This window comes from Bubalus kerabau, chromosome 9 (assembly GCF_029407905.1).
Source record: "Bubalus kerabau isolate K-KA32 ecotype Philippines breed swamp buffalo chromosome 9, PCC_UOA_SB_1v2, whole genome shotgun sequence".
Classification (NCBI taxonomy): domain Eukaryota; kingdom Metazoa; phylum Chordata; class Mammalia; order Artiodactyla; family Bovidae; genus Bubalus; species Bubalus kerabau.
The window spans coordinates 31,360,376-31,378,471 of NC_073632.1; the positions used below are offsets into that span (position 1 = coordinate 31,360,376).

The 18,096-nt window shown below is 41.4% G+C and overlaps 3 protein-coding genes across 7 annotated transcripts in view; all 3 read right to left on the reverse strand.

Annotated features, from left to right (window-relative positions):
• The window catches only part of SNAP91 (synaptosome associated protein 91), a 169,870-nt gene that overhangs the window by 24,756 nt on the left and 127,018 nt on the right, over window positions 1-18,096 (reverse strand). For 4 of the 5 annotated variants that reach the window (XM_055534931.1, XM_055534926.1, XM_055534925.1 and 1 more), the window contains 6 exons: window positions 17,292-17,552; window positions 16,965-17,042; window positions 16,744-16,815; window positions 16,213-16,296; window positions 4,737-4,871; window positions 3,016-3,165 (listed from right to left, as the gene is read on the reverse strand). In XM_055534931.1, coding sequence (XP_055390906.1) covers window positions 3,016-3,165; window positions 4,737-4,871; window positions 16,213-16,296; window positions 16,744-16,815; window positions 16,965-17,042; window positions 17,292-17,552 — 780 coding nt within the window. The remainder of the gene's footprint in view (window positions 1-3,015; window positions 3,166-4,736; window positions 4,872-16,212; window positions 16,297-16,743; window positions 16,816-16,964; window positions 17,043-17,291; window positions 17,553-18,096) is intronic. The other variant, XM_055534928.1, reaches the window with a different exon arrangement.
• On the reverse strand, window positions 12,371-13,904 carry LOC129619683 (putative tRNA (cytidine(32)/guanosine(34)-2'-O)-methyltransferase). The gene has a single exon (XM_055534932.1). The coding sequence runs from the start codon at window positions 13,500-13,502 to the stop codon at window positions 12,903-12,905; it is 600 nt and encodes a 199-aa protein (XP_055390907.1). The 5' UTR covers window positions 13,503-13,904; the 3' UTR covers window positions 12,371-12,902.
• LOC129619684 (putative tRNA (cytidine(32)/guanosine(34)-2'-O)-methyltransferase) lies at window positions 13,626-13,892 on the reverse strand. Its single transcript, XM_055534933.1, has one exon. The coding sequence runs from the start codon at window positions 13,890-13,892 to the stop codon at window positions 13,626-13,628; it is 267 nt and encodes an 88-aa protein (XP_055390908.1).

The following is an 18,096-nucleotide window of genomic DNA, read 5'->3' on the forward strand; positions in this document are numbered from 1 at the left end:
GCTTGCCATTTCCTTCTCCAGGGGATCTTCCTGACCCAGGGATGATTGGCCGGCAGGTTCTTTATCACTAAGCTACCTGGGAAGCCAAACTGTTCTCTTCAATTGTTCTCCTAATGATAAGCATGGCTCATTTGTCTGAACTGTACAAGCAACTAGGTTTATGCTGAAAATCTGCTTTCCTTTCAGGAGACTGGCTGGTATTTTGGTACATGTTAGGCAGAGTGCCTACAGGATGAGGATCCAATAAAAACCTTGGATGCTCAATCTTTATAAAGGGCTTTCCTGGGCAGAAATCTTTGTGTGTTGTTGCATGTTTGTGTGTTCTTCCCCTTTTAGGGAGGAGAGAGCATAAGGAAGTCCATGTGTGGATTCTTCTGGACTTTTCCCTTGATGATCCAGCTGTGTATCCTTACGATTCTGCTGTAATCTCAGCTGTGAGTACAACCATGTGCTGACTCCCTTGGGTCCTTCTAGTGAATCTACGAATTATGTGAGTTGTCTTGGCAACTCCTGACCCAATGGGTTAAATCATTCTGCTCTAATCTCAAATCATTGACTACTACAGCAAATATTTATTGAGCCCCCATATGCCAGGCACTGTTCTAAGCATGTGAGATAAGCCAGTGATGCAAATAAAGATCCCAGTCCCAGAGGAATTTGCATTCTCTTGGGGTGAGATGGATGATAAAACAACAAAATAATAGAAGAGTATATAAGCTACTAGAGGCAATACAGCAAGCCTATGGAAAAGTGAATATGAAGAACAGGGTAAGAGAGAGCTGGTGGGTTAGGTTGAGAGTGGGGGCAGGCAGGATTAAATAGGGTGCTCAAGGAAGCCTCATGGGATGAAGCTTGTGCAAAGCTGCACAGAGATCTGCAGAAGAGCTTTCTAGGCGAGTCACCTGGTACCCTCTCTGGTGAATGGTAACTGTATATTTAACATTTCCAGAAACTGCCAAATCACTTTTCATGGCAGCTGCTCAATGTTATCAATACAGTCTCCCCAGTAATGTTCAGTTCAGTTCAGTTCAGTCACTCAGTAGTGTCTGATTCTTTGCGACCCCATGAATTGCAGCATGTCAGGCCTCTCTGTCCATCACAAACTCCCGGAGTTCACTCAGACTCACATCCATCGAGTCAGTGATGCCATCCAGCAATCTCATCCTCTGTCATCCCCTTCTCCTCCTGCCCTCAATCCCTCCCAGCATCAGACTCTTTTCCAATGAGTCAACTCTTCACATGAGGTGGCCAAAGTACTGGAGTTTCAGCTTTAGCATCATTCCTTCCAAAGAAATCCCAGGGCTGATCTCCTTCAGAATGGACTGGTTGGATCTCCTTGCAGTCCAAGGGACTCTCAAGAGTCTTCTCCAACACCACAGTTCAAAAGCATCAATTCTTCGGTGCTCAGCCTTCTTCACAGTCCAACTCTCACATCCATACATGACCACAGGAAAAACCATAGCCTTGACTAGACGGACCTGTGTTGGCAAAGTAATGTCTCTGCTTTTGAATATGCTATCTAGGTTGGTCATAACTTTCCTTTCGAGGAGTAAGCGTCTTTTAATTTCATGGCTGCAGTCACCATCTGCAGTGATTTTGGAGCCCCCCAAAATAAAGTCTGACACTGTTTCCCATCTATTTCCCATGAAGTGAGGGTTTTAATTTTTCCACGTCTTCATCAAGACTAGTTATGATCTTTTTTATTACAGCCATCCTAATGGGCGTGAACTAGCTTCCTTGGTGGCTTAGAGGTAAAGAATCCGCCTGTAGTGCAGCAGACTTGGGTTCGATCCCTGGGTTGGGAAGACCCCTGGAGGAAGTGGCAACGCACTCCAGTTTTCTGGCCTGGAGAATTTCACAGCAGGGAAGCCTGGCGGGTTACAGTACACGAGGTTGCAAAAGAGTTGGACATGATATAGCAACTAAATGGCAAAAAATGGTTGTGAAGTAATATTTCACTGTGGTTTGGATAGACATTTCACAGATGACTGATGTTGAGCCCCTTTTCATGTGTATATTGGCCATATGTATATATTCTTTGGAGAAATGTCTTCTTTAAATCATGGGAATAGGAAACAAGAATATGTCTGCAGGAATACTACATAGGAAAAAAGTTGTCTCAGGGATCTGATAAACTTTTGATATAGCCTTGAGTGAAACAAAAGGTATCGGTGATGGTAAGCCCATTCACCTTAACAAAAGAATTGAATTCAGAATTAAAACAAGGCCAATCTTTGTAATAGCTCCCTCATCTCCTAGGATTCTCTCCTTCACTTACCCAGCTCCAGTCACTAATGTCCATGGAACTCCTTGAGTATGCCAGGCAATCATCTGCCCCAGTGCCTTTGCACTGGCCATCTCCTTTGCCCGCAAATTTTTTCCTTCAGATATCCGTATGATTCATTCCTTTACCTTCAAATCTTTGCACAAATTTTACCTTCTCAGTGAGGGCTACTCTGTAGTACTTACAGACCCTCTTTGGATGTCCTGGTTTTTCTCCATGGCATTTACAACCTAACATATTAGAGAATTTATTTATTTGAAAATATTTAATGTTGTCTCTGCCCTGCTAAGCACTGTAAGAACAGAAATTTCTATCTGCTTTGTTCACTGATTTATCTCTAGAGCCTGGAAGACTGCCTGGTGCTCAATAAATATTTGTTCAATGAATAACTGAAACTAATCTGGATACTCAATTGGTAAATATGTTATTTCCAAATGAAATAAAAAATTAAGAACTTTATTTAAGATAATACACTTAGATTTCACTCTACACGCTCTCTAATTACACCTTTGGTAATTCAGATTAAAAGTGGCCTCCATGTTGCTTGTGAGACAATGGCACAGGGACTGTATATCTTCCAAGGAATTGTACTGGGTAAAACACTAAGAATTTCTGTCTACTCCTTGACATATTCACCTGTAAGTGAATTCAGAAACAATTCATACAAAAAAAAAAAAGAGAGAAAAAAATTCACATACGATTCTGCTAAAGAAAACTATTCTATTACTTACTGCCTACTAAGCTGGCAAGAGATGAGTCAAGGTCACTCCCAAGGGCTTTGCTTGCCGCCATTGCAGGACTTGGTGGTACCAGTGAGATGGGTGCAGGCTGCCCAGTTGGTGCCATGGTTGGCATCAGAAGATCACCTAGACCATCAAACACTGGAAATCAAATAGAACAGGTTCAGAATAATTGCAAAAGAAATATGCAAAATCAAAGGGAAACTCTTTTGAAAAAGAATGAAACAATTTTGTACAATGAAACAATTGTACATTTACAATTTTACCAAAGAAGGCACTTAATCCATACTTTCAATGACTATAACACCAAAAAAACATCTCTACATATGGCTACTCATAAAGTATGGAAATACTAATGAACATGAAAGTGGAAAAAAGAAATTGTGTAATGTTCAGGAAAGAACACAGACTTGGGAATCAGAATTGGGCTCATGTCAGCTGCCTGCCTCATGAGTGTGTGACTTTGAGAAAGTGACTGTCTGAGTTTTTATTACCTGTAAGTGGGAAGAGTACAACTACAACATGGATTTGTTGTGAAGATTAAACTAGATGATATACGTCATGCCTTTACTATAATGCTCACTCAAAATAGGCATTCAATATGTGGTAGTTACAATGCCTACTTTTATAAAAATTCTTAAATGAGAAAGTAAGTCTGAATCTCCTAATTCCTATGAAATCAGTGCTGGAGTAAAATCTGATCTGATGATTAGTACCTATTAACAAATATCTGAAAAACATACTGTAGAAGTAAGAATTTTGATTTTTGTTTCTTTCATTGTAGTATGAAAGTTAGAACCACTTCTGGTTCTAACTTTAAGGGCATAGCTACAATATATGCTATTTTCAGGATTAAGAATCATGCTATTATTGATGGTTCCTGATCAGATGTAACAAATGACCATTTGTTTAGTTCCTGGAATACAGAAAGACTATTCAAAAATGCTGTCTCATAGGATTTGTACAAAAGCTTCTGCTGATACTTACATCAAAAGTTTTATGGTTGCTAATTTTTTTTATATACAAAAAAAACAATGCATATTTACCATACACACACCACTCTACAATAATTCTAAATTAAAAAAAGGACAGCATTCAACTCAGCACTGGCAATGGAAGCAACCAAATTGTCAGGCAGAGGATATAGTTGGGGTGTTTCTGAAACACAATTACCAAAAACTCACCAATTGAAAATTTGTAGTAGGGACCCAGCATGAGAAGAGTAGAATGGAAGAAAATACAAACAAAATGACAGCAGGATGAAAGGTTAAAGGCAGGCAAAGAATACTATTCGTGTCAACTTCATCAAACGGAGGGCCAGGCAAACTTCAGAGCGTGTAAGCAACAGCAGTGGGAGTGTCTACACATTGAGATACTGCACAAAGATTTAGCACAAAGTATTTGTTTTCCCTTAACTTTCTCCAAACCATGTGCATATAAGCTCATGCAAACAGATGGTGTGCATGTTAAGTTAAATATCTGCTAAAAAATAAAAACAAAAACAGAAAGAGATTGCAGGTTATTCTTAAAACTACCAAAAATGTATGGAAAATATTTACTTAGGTTACAGAAGGAGAGATTTATTGAACAGTTTTAAAACCAGGTGTTCATCCAATATTTGCTTATAAATTTCCTGATATCACACGAACCTGAGGTGGTGTATTTTAGAAACAGAACAAATAAAAAGAATATTTGAAAAATCACTGCCTCACCTGAAGGATCAAAGGAGCTGCTGCTAGAAGTTGAAGGCGTTGTTCCAAAAGCTGCCTCAAAATTGGGCTGTAGCAGGTTATTCTGAGCTGGAGTCACTGGCGATGGAGAAGGAGCCATGAAAGAACCCCCAAATCCTGGGAAAAAGTAGTTCCAGAAAAATATAAGCAGAAACAACTAAAGATAGGTAAAGGCCAATAAAACAGAGTCAGCAGAAGTAACAGAAGACCAAAAAGCTATTGAGTGCATATGGATGAGAAGGCAATGAAATTCAGGAAGATATGCTTTTGGAATAGTTTTTCAAGTATCTCAAACTCGGACATGTAATAATCAGATATTTAATTTAACTGGAAATCAGAGAGCACATAAGACTTTATGTCCCTGTTAAGAGAACCTGCAGCAATCCAATCTACCGTTATGATGGAGTACATAAAGCTGAGATGGTTTCACTATGGTTAAACTTCAGATAGTTATTTATGTATTTAAATTTTATTTCTTCAAATCACAATACCAGGTACCTCGAAAATGCTTAGTTTACACATTGGCTCATTATAATAATAAAATGCAAATCAGAAAAATATGCATGTATCCTGCAATCAACTCCTCCTGAATATATTTCTTATATGTTCCAGTCTCATTGCTGCCATTGACAAATTTAGGCTCACCCAATACAACACAAAGCGACTTTCTGCCTCTAATCTGTAGCTCCTCCAACCTAGCCTTTACAGTGCAGCCAGAGTGATCTTTCTGAGTAGAAAATGCTGACAAAGTTACTTCTCTAATATCCTTCATGGGCTCCCCAGAACTTTCAGATTCATATAATGTGGGTTCCTTTATATAGCAAACAAGTGCATCTGTCTCTGGACCTCCTTCTCTCCTCCCTGCAAATTCAGCTGCGGCCATAATACACATCACAATGAGCCAGCCCCAGGAGGGCTTCTTTGCCTCCTATTGCCACCCACAGCTACCAGCCCCAATGACCCTGCCCCTCCCACATCTGGTATACATAGGTGATGTGTCCTGCCTCTGTGCTCTCAGCACTGGTACATCTCCCCACCCTGCCCATATACCATCCTTTATTTCCACCCCAGTCCCCACCCTGGGGGTGGCTTTTTGGTGTCAGGAACTGTCTTTTTTCATCTTTTCCACGAATACTCAGTCAAATGTCTAAAACACTGAATTAACACTTATTGAAAGAAGGATACTTTTGAATTTAAAAGGTGAGGAGAAAGCAAAGACCTCAAATTAAGTGTTTCTCTTTTGAAGCCTGGAAGTAAATTATTGCTCTCAATCAACAGACAGAAGCAGAGCTCACTGTATTGCTTCTGTACAAAAAGATGTAAGGATTCCCTGGTGGCTCAGACCGTAAAGCATCTGTCTGCAATGAGGGAGACCTGGGTTTTGTAAAGTATCTGCCTGCAATGAGGGAGACCCGGGTTTGATCCCTGGGTCGGGAAGATCCCCTGGAGAAGGAAATGGCAACCCACTCCAGTATTCTTGCCTAGAAACTCCCACAGATGGAGGAGCCTGGTGGGCTACAGTCCATGGGGTCACAAAGAGTCGGACACGACTGAGCGACTTCACTTTCACTTTCATGAAAAAAGTGACTCCTTAATAAGACATTAGATGATGTCCTATTATCAAAATTAAAGAAGTCTTTTTTATACTCAGTTTGGGTATATATATATTATATATATATATATAAAATATATATATATAAATGTATTCTTTTCTCATCTAGCTATATCTTTTCTTCACAAAATGCTTGCCAAAAAACATAAAGAATGCTTACAAAAAACCTTTAGCTTACACTTTGTAACAGTAAATTTATAATTTTGGAAATGACTTCCACTGAAATTCTCCAGTTACTATTTCTAACCAGAAAATCATGCTGTCCCTGGAAATGGATAGTGACACTGGCTTAGGTTTCCTTGTTTATGTATGAAAAAATGAAACTTGGAGAACTGTTACCTATTAGAAGATGCTCTCTAAAAATTCATGGGGACTACCTGAAGTGATTTTAGCAGTATTCAAGTGACTTAAGGATCATGTAGCCTTCCTAAATGAAGACATCCTGTAGATATTTAAAAATTAACATCATAATGAAGCGAAGATGGGATCAGTTCAGTTCAGTCGCTCACTCGTGTCCGACTTTTCCGACCCATGAACTGCAGCATGCCAGGCCTCCCTGTCCATCACCAACTCCCAGAGTTTACTCAAAGTCATGTCCATTGTGTCAGTGATGCCATCCAACCATCTCATCCTCTGTTGTCCCCTTTTCCTCCTGCCCTCAATCTTTCCTATCATCAAGGTCTCTTCCAATGAGTCAGTTCTTCGCATCAGGTGGCCAAACTATTGGAGTTTCAGCTTCAACATCAGTCCTTCCAGTGAACACTCAGGACTGATCTCGTTTAGGATGGACTGGCTGGATCTCCTTGCAGCCCAAGGGACTCTCAAGAGTCCTCTCCAACACCACAGTTCAAAAGCATCAATTCTTCAGCATTCAGCTGTCTTCACAGTCCAACTCTCACATCCATACTTGACTACTGGAAAAACCATAGCCTTGACTAGACGGACCTTTGTTGGCAAAGTAATATCTCTGCTTTTGAACATGCTATCTAGGTTGGTCATAACTTTCCTTCCAAGGAGCAAGCGTCTTTTAATTTCATGGCTGCAATCACAATCTGCAGCAATGTTGGAGCCCAGAAAAATAAAGTCAGCCACTGTTTCCCCATCTATTTGCCATGAAGTGATGGGACCAGATGCCATGATCTTAGTTTTCTGAATGTTGAGCTTTAAGCCAACTTTTTCACTCTCCTCTTTCACTTTCATCAAGAGGTTCTTTAGTTCCTCTTCACTTTCTGCCATAAGGGTGGTGTCATCTGCATATCTGAGGTTATTGGCATTTCTCCCGGCAATCTTGATTCCAGCTTGAGCATCCTCCAGCCCAGTGTTTCTCATGATGTACTCCGCATATAAGTTAAATAAGCAGGGTGACAATATACAGCCTCGACGTACTCCTTTTCCTTTTTGGAACCAGTCTGTTGTTCCATGTCCAGTTCTAACTGTTGCTTCCTGACCTGCATACAGGTTTCTCAAGAGGCAGGTCAGGTGGTCTGGTATTGCCATCTCTTTTAGAATTTTCTGCAATTTATTGTGATCCACACAGTCAAAGGCTTTGGCATAGTCAATAAAGCAGAAATAGATGTTTTTCTGGAACTCTCTTGCTTTTTCAATGATCCAGCGGATGTTGGCAATTTGATCTCTGGTTCCTCTGCCTTTTCTAAAACCAGCTTGAACATCTGGAAGTTCACGGTTCACATATTGCTGAAGCCTGGCTTGGAGAATTTTGAGCATTACTTTACTAGAAGATGGGATAAGTGCAATTATTTTTGAGGATATGACCAGTTTGGTTTTAGGGAGGTTGGTTGCTGCGTTAAGGTTGACTTCTTGGAAACATCCCCCACAAGTTGGAATATGGCAGTCGGAAATCTAGGCAAAGGGTATGGTTCTCTTTGTTACAGGTGAACATGGAAACAACTGTACCTGACACTCAGTTTCTTAAAATTTGGTCAAGAAAGGACAATTTATTGTAAGGTCACAGCGTATCAGTGTTGGAAAGGACATTAAGATCAGCTGATTCAATCCTAGCTGATTCAATCCTATCTTTTCACAGCTAGAAAAGATGCAAAGGGAAGTTAACACACCACCCGTGACTCAGTAATAAAAAGAGAAAACCATGTGCATTTACCCAGGGCTCAACTGCTTAGTGCTGGTGAGTTTCATAAGGTAAGGGGTTCATTCCCATAGATGAATAAATAACACTATTTAATGAAAAAAAAAAAAAAAAAGACCACTGTTTTCTCTATGAAAGTGAAGGTTCAGCCAAAATTGGCATGAGGCTCACCAAAAGACAGGCACATTCTGAGCAATTTTTTTAGGTTGAACTATCTGAGCCACATACACTGTCAATATTCTACCATTTTGATCCCACAAAAATACCAATTTTATATCATTCAACCTAAGACATATATTAGCTCATTTAAGCCTCACAATCACTCCAGGAATTTTCATGAATGAGGAAACTGGGGCCAGAGAGGTTAAATAATTTGATTCAGGTGACCTGATGGCAAGTGCGGAGCCAGGATTTCAGAAAGGAATCTTCTAGAACCCTGGTTCTTCCCCACAATACTACTTGACCTCTTTCCTACAGCCACGTGTGAGGCCAGAGTTATCCCCTTCTGACAGGTTTATAAAGTCAACAGAGATCTGGAAAGATGGCTTTTCCCCATTATACTCAGTTCTTATGAAGCAGGCACCTTCACAAACCTAGACTAATTACAAAGCTATAAAGTGATATAAAATAACCAACTGATTATTATGTTAAGGAAGAAAAATCTGTCGCTTTACTCTAAAGTAAGAGTTAAGCAGGAAAATGATAGGCATTAATAAGGAGTTTGGAGATCTCCTGTTAAGTGAAAAGTTTTAGAGACTTGGAATAGAGGTAAGCAGTAAGAGAATACTAATGACGACTCTTTCTTTCTCTTTGTTTTGGAATTTATATTAAGAAAGTCTGTGCAATTGAAAATAAAGTAATAACTACTAGGCTTCCTGCCTATATATATATGTCTCAGATGTCCTGCAGACATGTTTGAGCTGTCCTACATGAATCACCGGCTGCAGACATACTGCCTTTTATCACAGATGATCAGTCTTATGAATGTATCTCTCTACAGGGGAATGGCCTACACACTTAATGAAGTTCTATTAACAGAGACATATCAAAACTGACAGTCGTCGTCTACACACATCACTTGGGTCGAGGGAGTACCATGTTAAAATTATTGGTAGATAAATACATTCCCACACACATTTTCCCACACTCACATGTGCTCTATTATGTTAAAGATGCTGTCATTTCCTTTATTCTCAGTGGTACAGTTATTAAGTCCATTTACTAAAATCAATTTGAGAGAGTCAATATTTCTAGTAACAGCCTGAGAACCTTCTGTCTGTTCTGTTTCTGACCCCCAGAGATGAAATGATTGGTCTTCTATAGACCATACCAGTTAGTGGGAACTGTTACTAATTGCATACTGAAAGTTTTTATATTTTAAATCAGTTCAAGGACTTCTGTGGCCCTGCTAAAGCTACCTGTGCCATGTGGTTAACAGAAGATGCGAAACTATGAAAGGTCTCCCTCCTACTGCAGGACATTATTCTCCCATACCTGTGGAATTAAAACTAGGAACAGGTACAGACCTAGGCTAGTACAGATTATGGTGCCGTCATCCCAGAATTGTCTCTTATGGAAGAAAATGGTTTCCGTTTGATATCAACCTCACAAGTTAGGCATATCGCTCAACATACCTAACCTCCCTTAATAGTCCATTTTTACACGGCCATCCAGGAAACTGTCTCCATCTTTCAAACATCTGTATCTTCAGCTGATATCTCATGAGAGGAGTTTGATGGTTTTACTCTTCACTGGGTGAAATAGTATTTCATTTGTTATAATAACTCTCAAGTTTCTAGCCAGACTCTGTCTGAGATGTGGGTGATGCCTATATCCCACCAGCAACCTCAACAACTTGGAGAGATTTATTCTGTTAGCCTGTCCTCCTTGGACACAGAAGTTGCCTCTTCTAGAATGTTCTCTAGTTTCACCACACTAGGTACACCAAATAGAACCTGAAATTTTTACTCAAGGAGAAGACTAAGGTGATATTTTATTCACAGTTCAATTCTGGAATTGCAATTATGTCATAGGTCTAAAAGTAAATTAAATGAAGAATAACTAGTTTTTCTGGGATATGTGTCCTTTCAAGAGATTATGCATTTAGTCTTTGTTTTTGAGTTTTAAATTACACACTTAAATTTTTTTGGGGGGGTGCTACAATATATGAACTTTTTTTTAGTTCATCAAGTTAATACTTTAGTACTAACTTTTTATTAGTACATCAAGTTATAAGATGTTATTCACTAAAAACAATGTGAAAAGACAACCCTCAGAATGGGACAAGAAAAGCTATGACCAACCTAGACAGCATATTAAAAAGCAGAGACTTTACTTTGCCGACAAAGGCCCATCTAGTCAAAGCTATGATCTTTCCAGTAGTCATGTATGGATGTGAGGGTTGGGCTATAAAGAAAGCTGAGTGCTGAAGAATTGATGCTTTGGTGTTGGAGAAGACGCTTGAGAATCCTTTGGACTGTAAGGAGATCAAACCAGTCAGTCCTAAAGGAAATCAGTGCTAAATATTCATTGGAAGGACAAATGCTGAAGCTGAAACTCCAGTACTTTGGCCACCTGATGTGAAGAACTGACTCACTGGAAAAGACCTGATGCTAGGAAAGATTGAGGGCAGGAGGAGAAGGGGACGACAGAGGATGAGATGGTTGGATGGCATCACTGACTTGATGGACATGAGTTTGAGCAAGCTCCAGGAGTTGGTGATGGGCAGGGAAGCCTGGCATGCTTCCATGGGGTCTCAAAGAGTTGGACACAATTGAGCAACTGAACTGAACAGGATGGGAAAATAGTAAATGAAACAACTGACAAAGAATTAATTTTCAAAATATACAAGCAGCTCATACAACTCAAAACCAGAAAAACAAACAGCTCAATCAAAGAGTGGGAAAAAGAACTAAAAAGGCATTTCTCCAAAGACGACACACAGATGACGAAGAAACACATGAAAAGATGCTCAACATCACTCACCATTAGAGAAATGCAAATGAAAACTACAATGAGATACCACCTCACACCAGTCAGAATGGCGATCATCAAAAAGTCTACAAACAATGCATGCCAGAGAGCATGGGAAGAAAAGGGAATCGTCTTGCACTGCTGGTAGGAATGTAAACTGATACAGCCACTATGGAAGATGGTATGGAGATCCCTTAAAAAGCTAGGAATAAAACCACCATATGACTCAGCAATCCCACTCCTAAGCATATACCCTGAGGAAACTAAAACTGAAAAAGACACATGTACCCCAATGTTCACTGCAGCACTATTTACAATAGCTAGAACATGGAAGCAACCTAGATGTCCATTCACAGATGAACGGAAAAAGAGGCTGTGGTACATATATACAATGGAATACCATCAGCCATAAAAAGAAACACATTTGAGTCAGTTCCAATGAGCTGGATGAATCTAGAGCCCAAAGCACAGAGTGAAGTAAGCCAGAAACAGAAATACAAACATCATACGGATACAAACATATATGGACTCCAAAAAGATGGTACTGATGAATTCACTTTCAGGGAAGCAATGGAGAAACAGACACAAAGAACAGACCCATGGACATGGGGGAGGGGGGAGGGACAGGGTGAGACGTATGCAGAGAGCAATATGGAAACCTACAATACCACATGTGAAATAGACAGCCAACGGGAACCTGCTGTATGACCCAGGGAACTCAAACAGGGGCCCTGTGACAATTCCTGTGACAAGGGTGCGATGTGGAGGGAGCTGGGAGGGAGGCCTGGAGGGAGGGGACCTGGGCACACCTATGGCTGATCCCACCTATGGCTGACCCCTGTTGATATACGTCAGAAAATCACAAAATTTGGCAAAGCAATTATCTTTTAATCAAAAAGACAAATTTAAAAAAAAGATCTTATTCAAAGTAATGACCAATGTGAACAGTATTTCAAGATGTCCAAAACAACTATAACGTAACATTAAATAAGTAACTGTGACCTCTACTGGTGGAAAGTTGCAGACACTGCTTTTACTATTGTAAAAGTAATTTTACAATTCTGATTTGCTGCCAGCATTCAGATTCTGGAGTAAAGCTAAAATTTCAGTTAGTGAAAATAAAAATGTAATGTTTCCCTCCATCAAGTTAACAGATACCCCTGACTTCTACCCAGGGTTAAGAACCCTGCTTTCAGGGTGAGTTCTGGACATATTCGGGACCCATGGCTACAAAGATTTAGAGAAGAAGCAAGACCCCACTCAAGAATCCCCTCTGAAGATGGACATTCTGGGATGTTTCTTTCCTTCTATTTGTGGCAGTTGCTGGAGGTTCCCACTTGGAGTTTGTATGTTTAGACTGGTTGAGGAGATATTTGAAAACAAGATCAACTCAAATTCTGGTTTTCCTGACAGCAAACAGCTTCCCAGTCCTTATCAGATTGTCGGCTAACTTAACATGTTAAGACAAATAATTCACTCCACTGTCTTCGACCTCAGAGGGCTGCAGGGTGTGGCGCTGTGGAACAGTCAGGGACTGGGGCATCCTGTCCACTGTGCTCGCGAGGCAGTCCTGAGGGCGGATCTCCTTGTCCTTGGTCAGCTGCCCTTTCTTCTTCAATGTGCTCGCCTCCTGGTAGGGTGGTGAGATGGGGGGCTGCCTGGGTGGAGTGCACTTGTATTCTGAGCCATCCTCTAGGTCCAGTGGGTAACTGCAATCTGAATCATAGGCGCTCAGGTCCCCAGAGGTCACAAATGGCACAATGATGAGGCTAAGGCCATCCAACTGGTTGAAATCGTAAGAGTGATCCAGCAAGGGTTTGGTCAAGTCAGGCAGGAAGCCCTCAGGGGAGTCGTAACCCTTACAGACAGCAAAGGCCTCGATGCTGGAATTTCGGCTGTTCCTGGGCTTGGCACATAGCACCCTGGAGAAGAAGACACGCAGCTGGCTGTAGATCAGTGTCACATCCCGGCCTCGTAAGATCTTGGCCACAAAGCAGCCCCCTGGCTTCAAGACGTGCGTAGCAAGGTTCAGAGCAGCTAGGAGGAGCTGGGCCTGCATATACTCATCAACATCATGGAGGCCGGTTACATCAGGAGCCCCGTCACACACCACTAGGTCAGCGGGGCAGTCTTCAAAGTGCTGGATGATCTCCTTGGCAGTGGACAGCTGGGTGATATCCCCCTAGATCTGTAACACAGCTGGTAGTGGAGCCATTGCCTGAAGGTCCACAGCCACCACATGGCCAGAACCCTGGCCCCCTATCTTCTGGCTCAGCACTTGGCTCCAGCTGCCTGGGGCCGCACACAGGTCAATCGCCCACGTCACGCCTTGGAAGAGCTGGAATTCCTCGTCAAGTTGTAACAGCTTGAAGGCACTACGGGCGCGCCAGCCTTTCTCCTTGGCTAGGCGGTAGTAGACATCTCGCTTGTCCTTTGACGACCGTCCCATCTCACACACCGTTTGCCCAGGGGCCTGCCAACAGTAAGCTCAAACTTTCAGAGCGGGGAGAAGAGGAACGAAGACAGCCGGTCCGTGAGGAGCACGAGCTTCAGCGAGAGCGCAAGCCCATGAGAAGTCGTAGGTTTTCGGCTTGTTTCCTTAATCGCTCTGAAAGCCTGTCACGCATACTAACGGTGACCAGAGCGTGCCACGCCTGTCATAGTGAAACGCAGTGGCTCGTGCGAAGCCAGACCGGACCTGAACTTACCACGAGTGCCAGCATCTCACAGCGACATAGCCAGTCTGACGAACTGCCGTTCCCAACATGCAATGGGCGCGAAGAAAGCCACCGGTCTTGAACGGCGAGGCAGAAACATCGCAAGGAACGAGAACTCACATATTAATTTTGGAGAGCGCTTTCTCCCCAATTTTGAGATGCTCCTTAATTTTTGGTTTAAAATCTCTAAAAATCATTTTTAACAGTTATGCTATATCTTTATTGCATTTCCTTTTGTATTTACATATAATTTTACTCACTCAAAAAGCACTGTAAAGCAATTATATTCCAATAAAAAAAAAGGGGGGGGGGGAATCTAACCAATGGTGGAAATGTAGAAAAGCTTCTCTTAAGAGTACTCATATATTATAGAACTGTCAAATATCATGGTACATTTCCCCACAAATTCCTTTAAAAAAAGGGCGGGGCAATACAAGATAAAAATTGCTGAATTAAGCATATTATTTCTTTAATAAAAAACATGCTAACTGAAAGTAAGGCATATTAAGAGCATCTAATGAGCTGCAGGGGTGGCTTGCATACAACTGATTTTAAGACCAATTTCATCAACTCCTGGGAAATAATCAACTTTCTATTATACAATGTCTTATTTTTCAATTTCATGTCTAAAAGGAAAAGAAGACATGCACCTTGAAATTTATATATTATCTGTTACTTATAAAAATATATCCAAACTTAACTTTCATAAAAAACTATTTTATTTTAATGCAATTAATTACCAGCTAGTAGGTCTGCCGATGCTGACGAGCTAGAAGCAGCCTGAGGTGCAGGTTGGGGTTCAGAAGCACTACTTCCGAATGCATCTACCCATTATCCATTATGCAGCAAAAAAGTAAAAGAGTGTAAACAGTAAGTAAGGGAAGTGATTTGCTGAGAAATGCACAGACATGACACTCTGTGGTAAGCTTGTCTCCTGTGGATATGTGAAATGACTGAATGGATTGACTTATGCTCTGACCAGTTCATTCTCTCAAAAGAAGAGTTCTAGGATACTTAAAAATTAACACCTCTTTGTAAGAGTAAGAAAATTATTTTTCTTCTTTTTTTAAGGGCTGAATCCTATAATCTGTCAAAACAGGATCAAAGTTTTAAAGCTTTTTGCTCAAAGCCAAGAATCCCCTCCCATTAGAACTCTATTAAACAAAATTTAACAAACAATTCAAGCAGCAGCTGCCCTACTTGTATCAAAGTTTAATGATTTTGCCACAGGTTTTGAGCCTCTGAATGTCACAAACTGCGACACCTTTGTACCTCTCATATTCCTTTCATGGCACTCACCATAATGCATCAATGTACCCTAACTACTCAATGTGGGTTTCACTTGCTAAGGATGGTATTTTAGCCCACAGCATACGCATTTATGCAAATTCATAAAGAAATCACTCCAAACGTGGACTTTCCCCAATAAGTTTACTGCTAACAGAAGACACTGAATGTATCATCCAAATGAGTAGTTCTAGAGTTAATTCAGTACATCTGCCTTTCTTCCAATAGCATACAGGAAAAGAAAAATGCATTTAAGTCAGTGAAACATCTTCTAGTTCTCTGGGAGGATTTAGGAACATTAAACTCAACATAAATAAACCCTATGGAATAATGCATGACATCTAGAGCTTATGCTTTCAATTCTGACTGGCTTATCTTTTTTCAATTCCAAATTATCTATGTTTATATTGCTTTAAAGAACTTGGAAACGATTTAGCTGACAGATCAGGATCACCAAGGAAGAGCAGTAGCAGGAAATTCCAATCAGTTGATTCTACATGAGGATGAATGAAAAGTTAAAAACACAAGACTGCAAATGAAAAATCATCTGGTTTTGTTAGGACATGCACTAAAAAATAGGATGAGCCGATGAGGATGAAGATGATGATGACAAAGAAATGGAAAGATCTTAAAAACTTAAGTTCACATTTAAAAGATGAAAATAACTTCACATGGTCAAAAGAAAAAAAATAATGAACTACAAGATCTCAAAACTATTCTGGGGGGGGAGGATTTTGTGAGTGTTGAAGGTGGAGAGATACGCACCCCCAAAAAGGTCTATCACCCCTGAAGAATCCACTTTTGCTGGCGAGGCAGTGGTTGCAGGAGATGGCGCTACAAACGTATCCACTGGAGCAAAGCACATAACAGGACAAAGGGCACGTCACACAAAGGAAAACGAAACCCTGAGCCTCGACAAATAGCTTCCAGAGATTTCATGTTGAATAGCAGGAAGATCTATCCTCTTAAGTTAGACAGGCTTAACAGTTGAGTAAAAGCCAACAGTTTTAAAAATATGTATTTCACAGAAGAAAATAAAACTTGACTCCCTGAGGTCACAGGATGTAGTATGAAAAAGAGTTTTTCTCTTTCCAGTTGGTAGCAGATTTGAAATATAGGGGGTCATCAATTGGGGATGGACCAAAAATGAGATTTTTTTTTTAAAGTGAATTTTGAGCGTAAAAGAACTCAAGACAACCCTCATATTTTTGCATCTGTCTCTCCACACATACCCCCCACCCCCGACCCCCACCACTAAAACATCTCAGAAGGCTTGACCTTGGCAGAAACACTCACCGGATAGGAGGTCAGCAGTGAGAGAGCTCTCAGGCACAGGAGAGGCCCCTTGTGGTGGAGAGGAGAAAGCATCTTCCCAAAGTGAAACAAAGCAGAAGTGAGTAGAGAGCTGAAATCACAGTCAGAAATCTAACAAGTGCATTATCACAGAGGTGGACAAAGGGCTTTTTCATGAAAACATCGAGGCAAACTCACGTAAAGAAAGGGAGCTTTGGCTTTACCTGTCCCAAACAGGTCTATGCTAGGAGCAGCCTCTGGCTTAGGCGCGGGAGCGACTTCAGGAGCAGACTCAAACAAATCTAAGACCAAGAACACACATGCCTTTACTCAACGGGACGGACCCACCAGAAACTGCCTCACTTTCCAGTCGCGGGTGAGCACTTTTGGAAGAGTTCTGAAACGAGCTGCAAATGGTTGCTGGAGAACCATTTCATGACACAGACATCATGCAGTCAAGAGTTGCGTATGCAGGAAACCGCAAGGACCGGAATACAATCCACCGGGTGGCAAGAGTTTAATGACATCGACAATGACAACAAAAAAATTACCACCAAAGATATCTAGAGCAGGAGGAGCGGAGGTGGTGGCGGCGGAGGTGGTGGCAGTAGTGGCGGCGGCGGCGGTGGCAGCGGTAGTGGCAGCAGCGGCAGCTGCGACGGCGGGAGCAGGAGAAGGAGCAGTGGCGGGAACCGGAGGGGCGGTGCTAGCTGTAGGGGTAACTACAGGAACACTGGTCTCAGGTGGCTTCATTGCAAAGAGGTCCAGCTCGGGTGCAGCCTCTGCACTACCTTCAGACGGGGCAAAGGGGTCTTGGGGAAAGGAAAGTGGAGACACACACACAGCATCAGTAAGGAAACTGGCAAGAGAGCAGCGTTATAACTACAGGGACCAAGACACCTGGCACAGATATTCACACGCTAGCTAGGCTTTCGGCTGCTTGCTAGGCATTAGCTGCTGGCTAGGCATTAGGCTGCTCGCTTTGAGCTAGGACCCTACTAGTGGGGGTCAGTGATTAGCATGTTCTTCTAAAGAGAAAAGAACATCTAGCAGGTACCACGAATTCAGAAATTGAAACACTTAACAAGTATTTGTCAGATTAGACTACGGTCTAGGATTGGAGACTGTTATTTTTTAAATGCTCACTTAATCTGGTCAACTTGGTAGCTTGAAAGATTCATGAAAACATGCCTATATATTGGAATTCAGTGTTACAAAAAGAGTACAATACATTGATAGCATTTATGGTTGTTGTTGAGTTGCTAAGTCGTGTCAGACTCTTTTACAACTCCAGGGATTATAGCCCATCAGGCTCCTCTTTCCATGGGGTTTCCCAGGCAAGAATACTAGAGTGGG

Coding starts and splice junctions, on each gene's coding strand:
- LOC129619683 (XM_055534932.1), bottom strand. CDS start 13,502: ATGCAGGCCCAGCTCCTCCTAGCTGCTCTGAACCTTGCTACGCACGTC.
- LOC129619684 (XM_055534933.1), bottom strand. CDS start 13,892: ATGGGACGGTCGTCAAAGGACAAGCGAGATGTCTACTACCGCCTAGCC.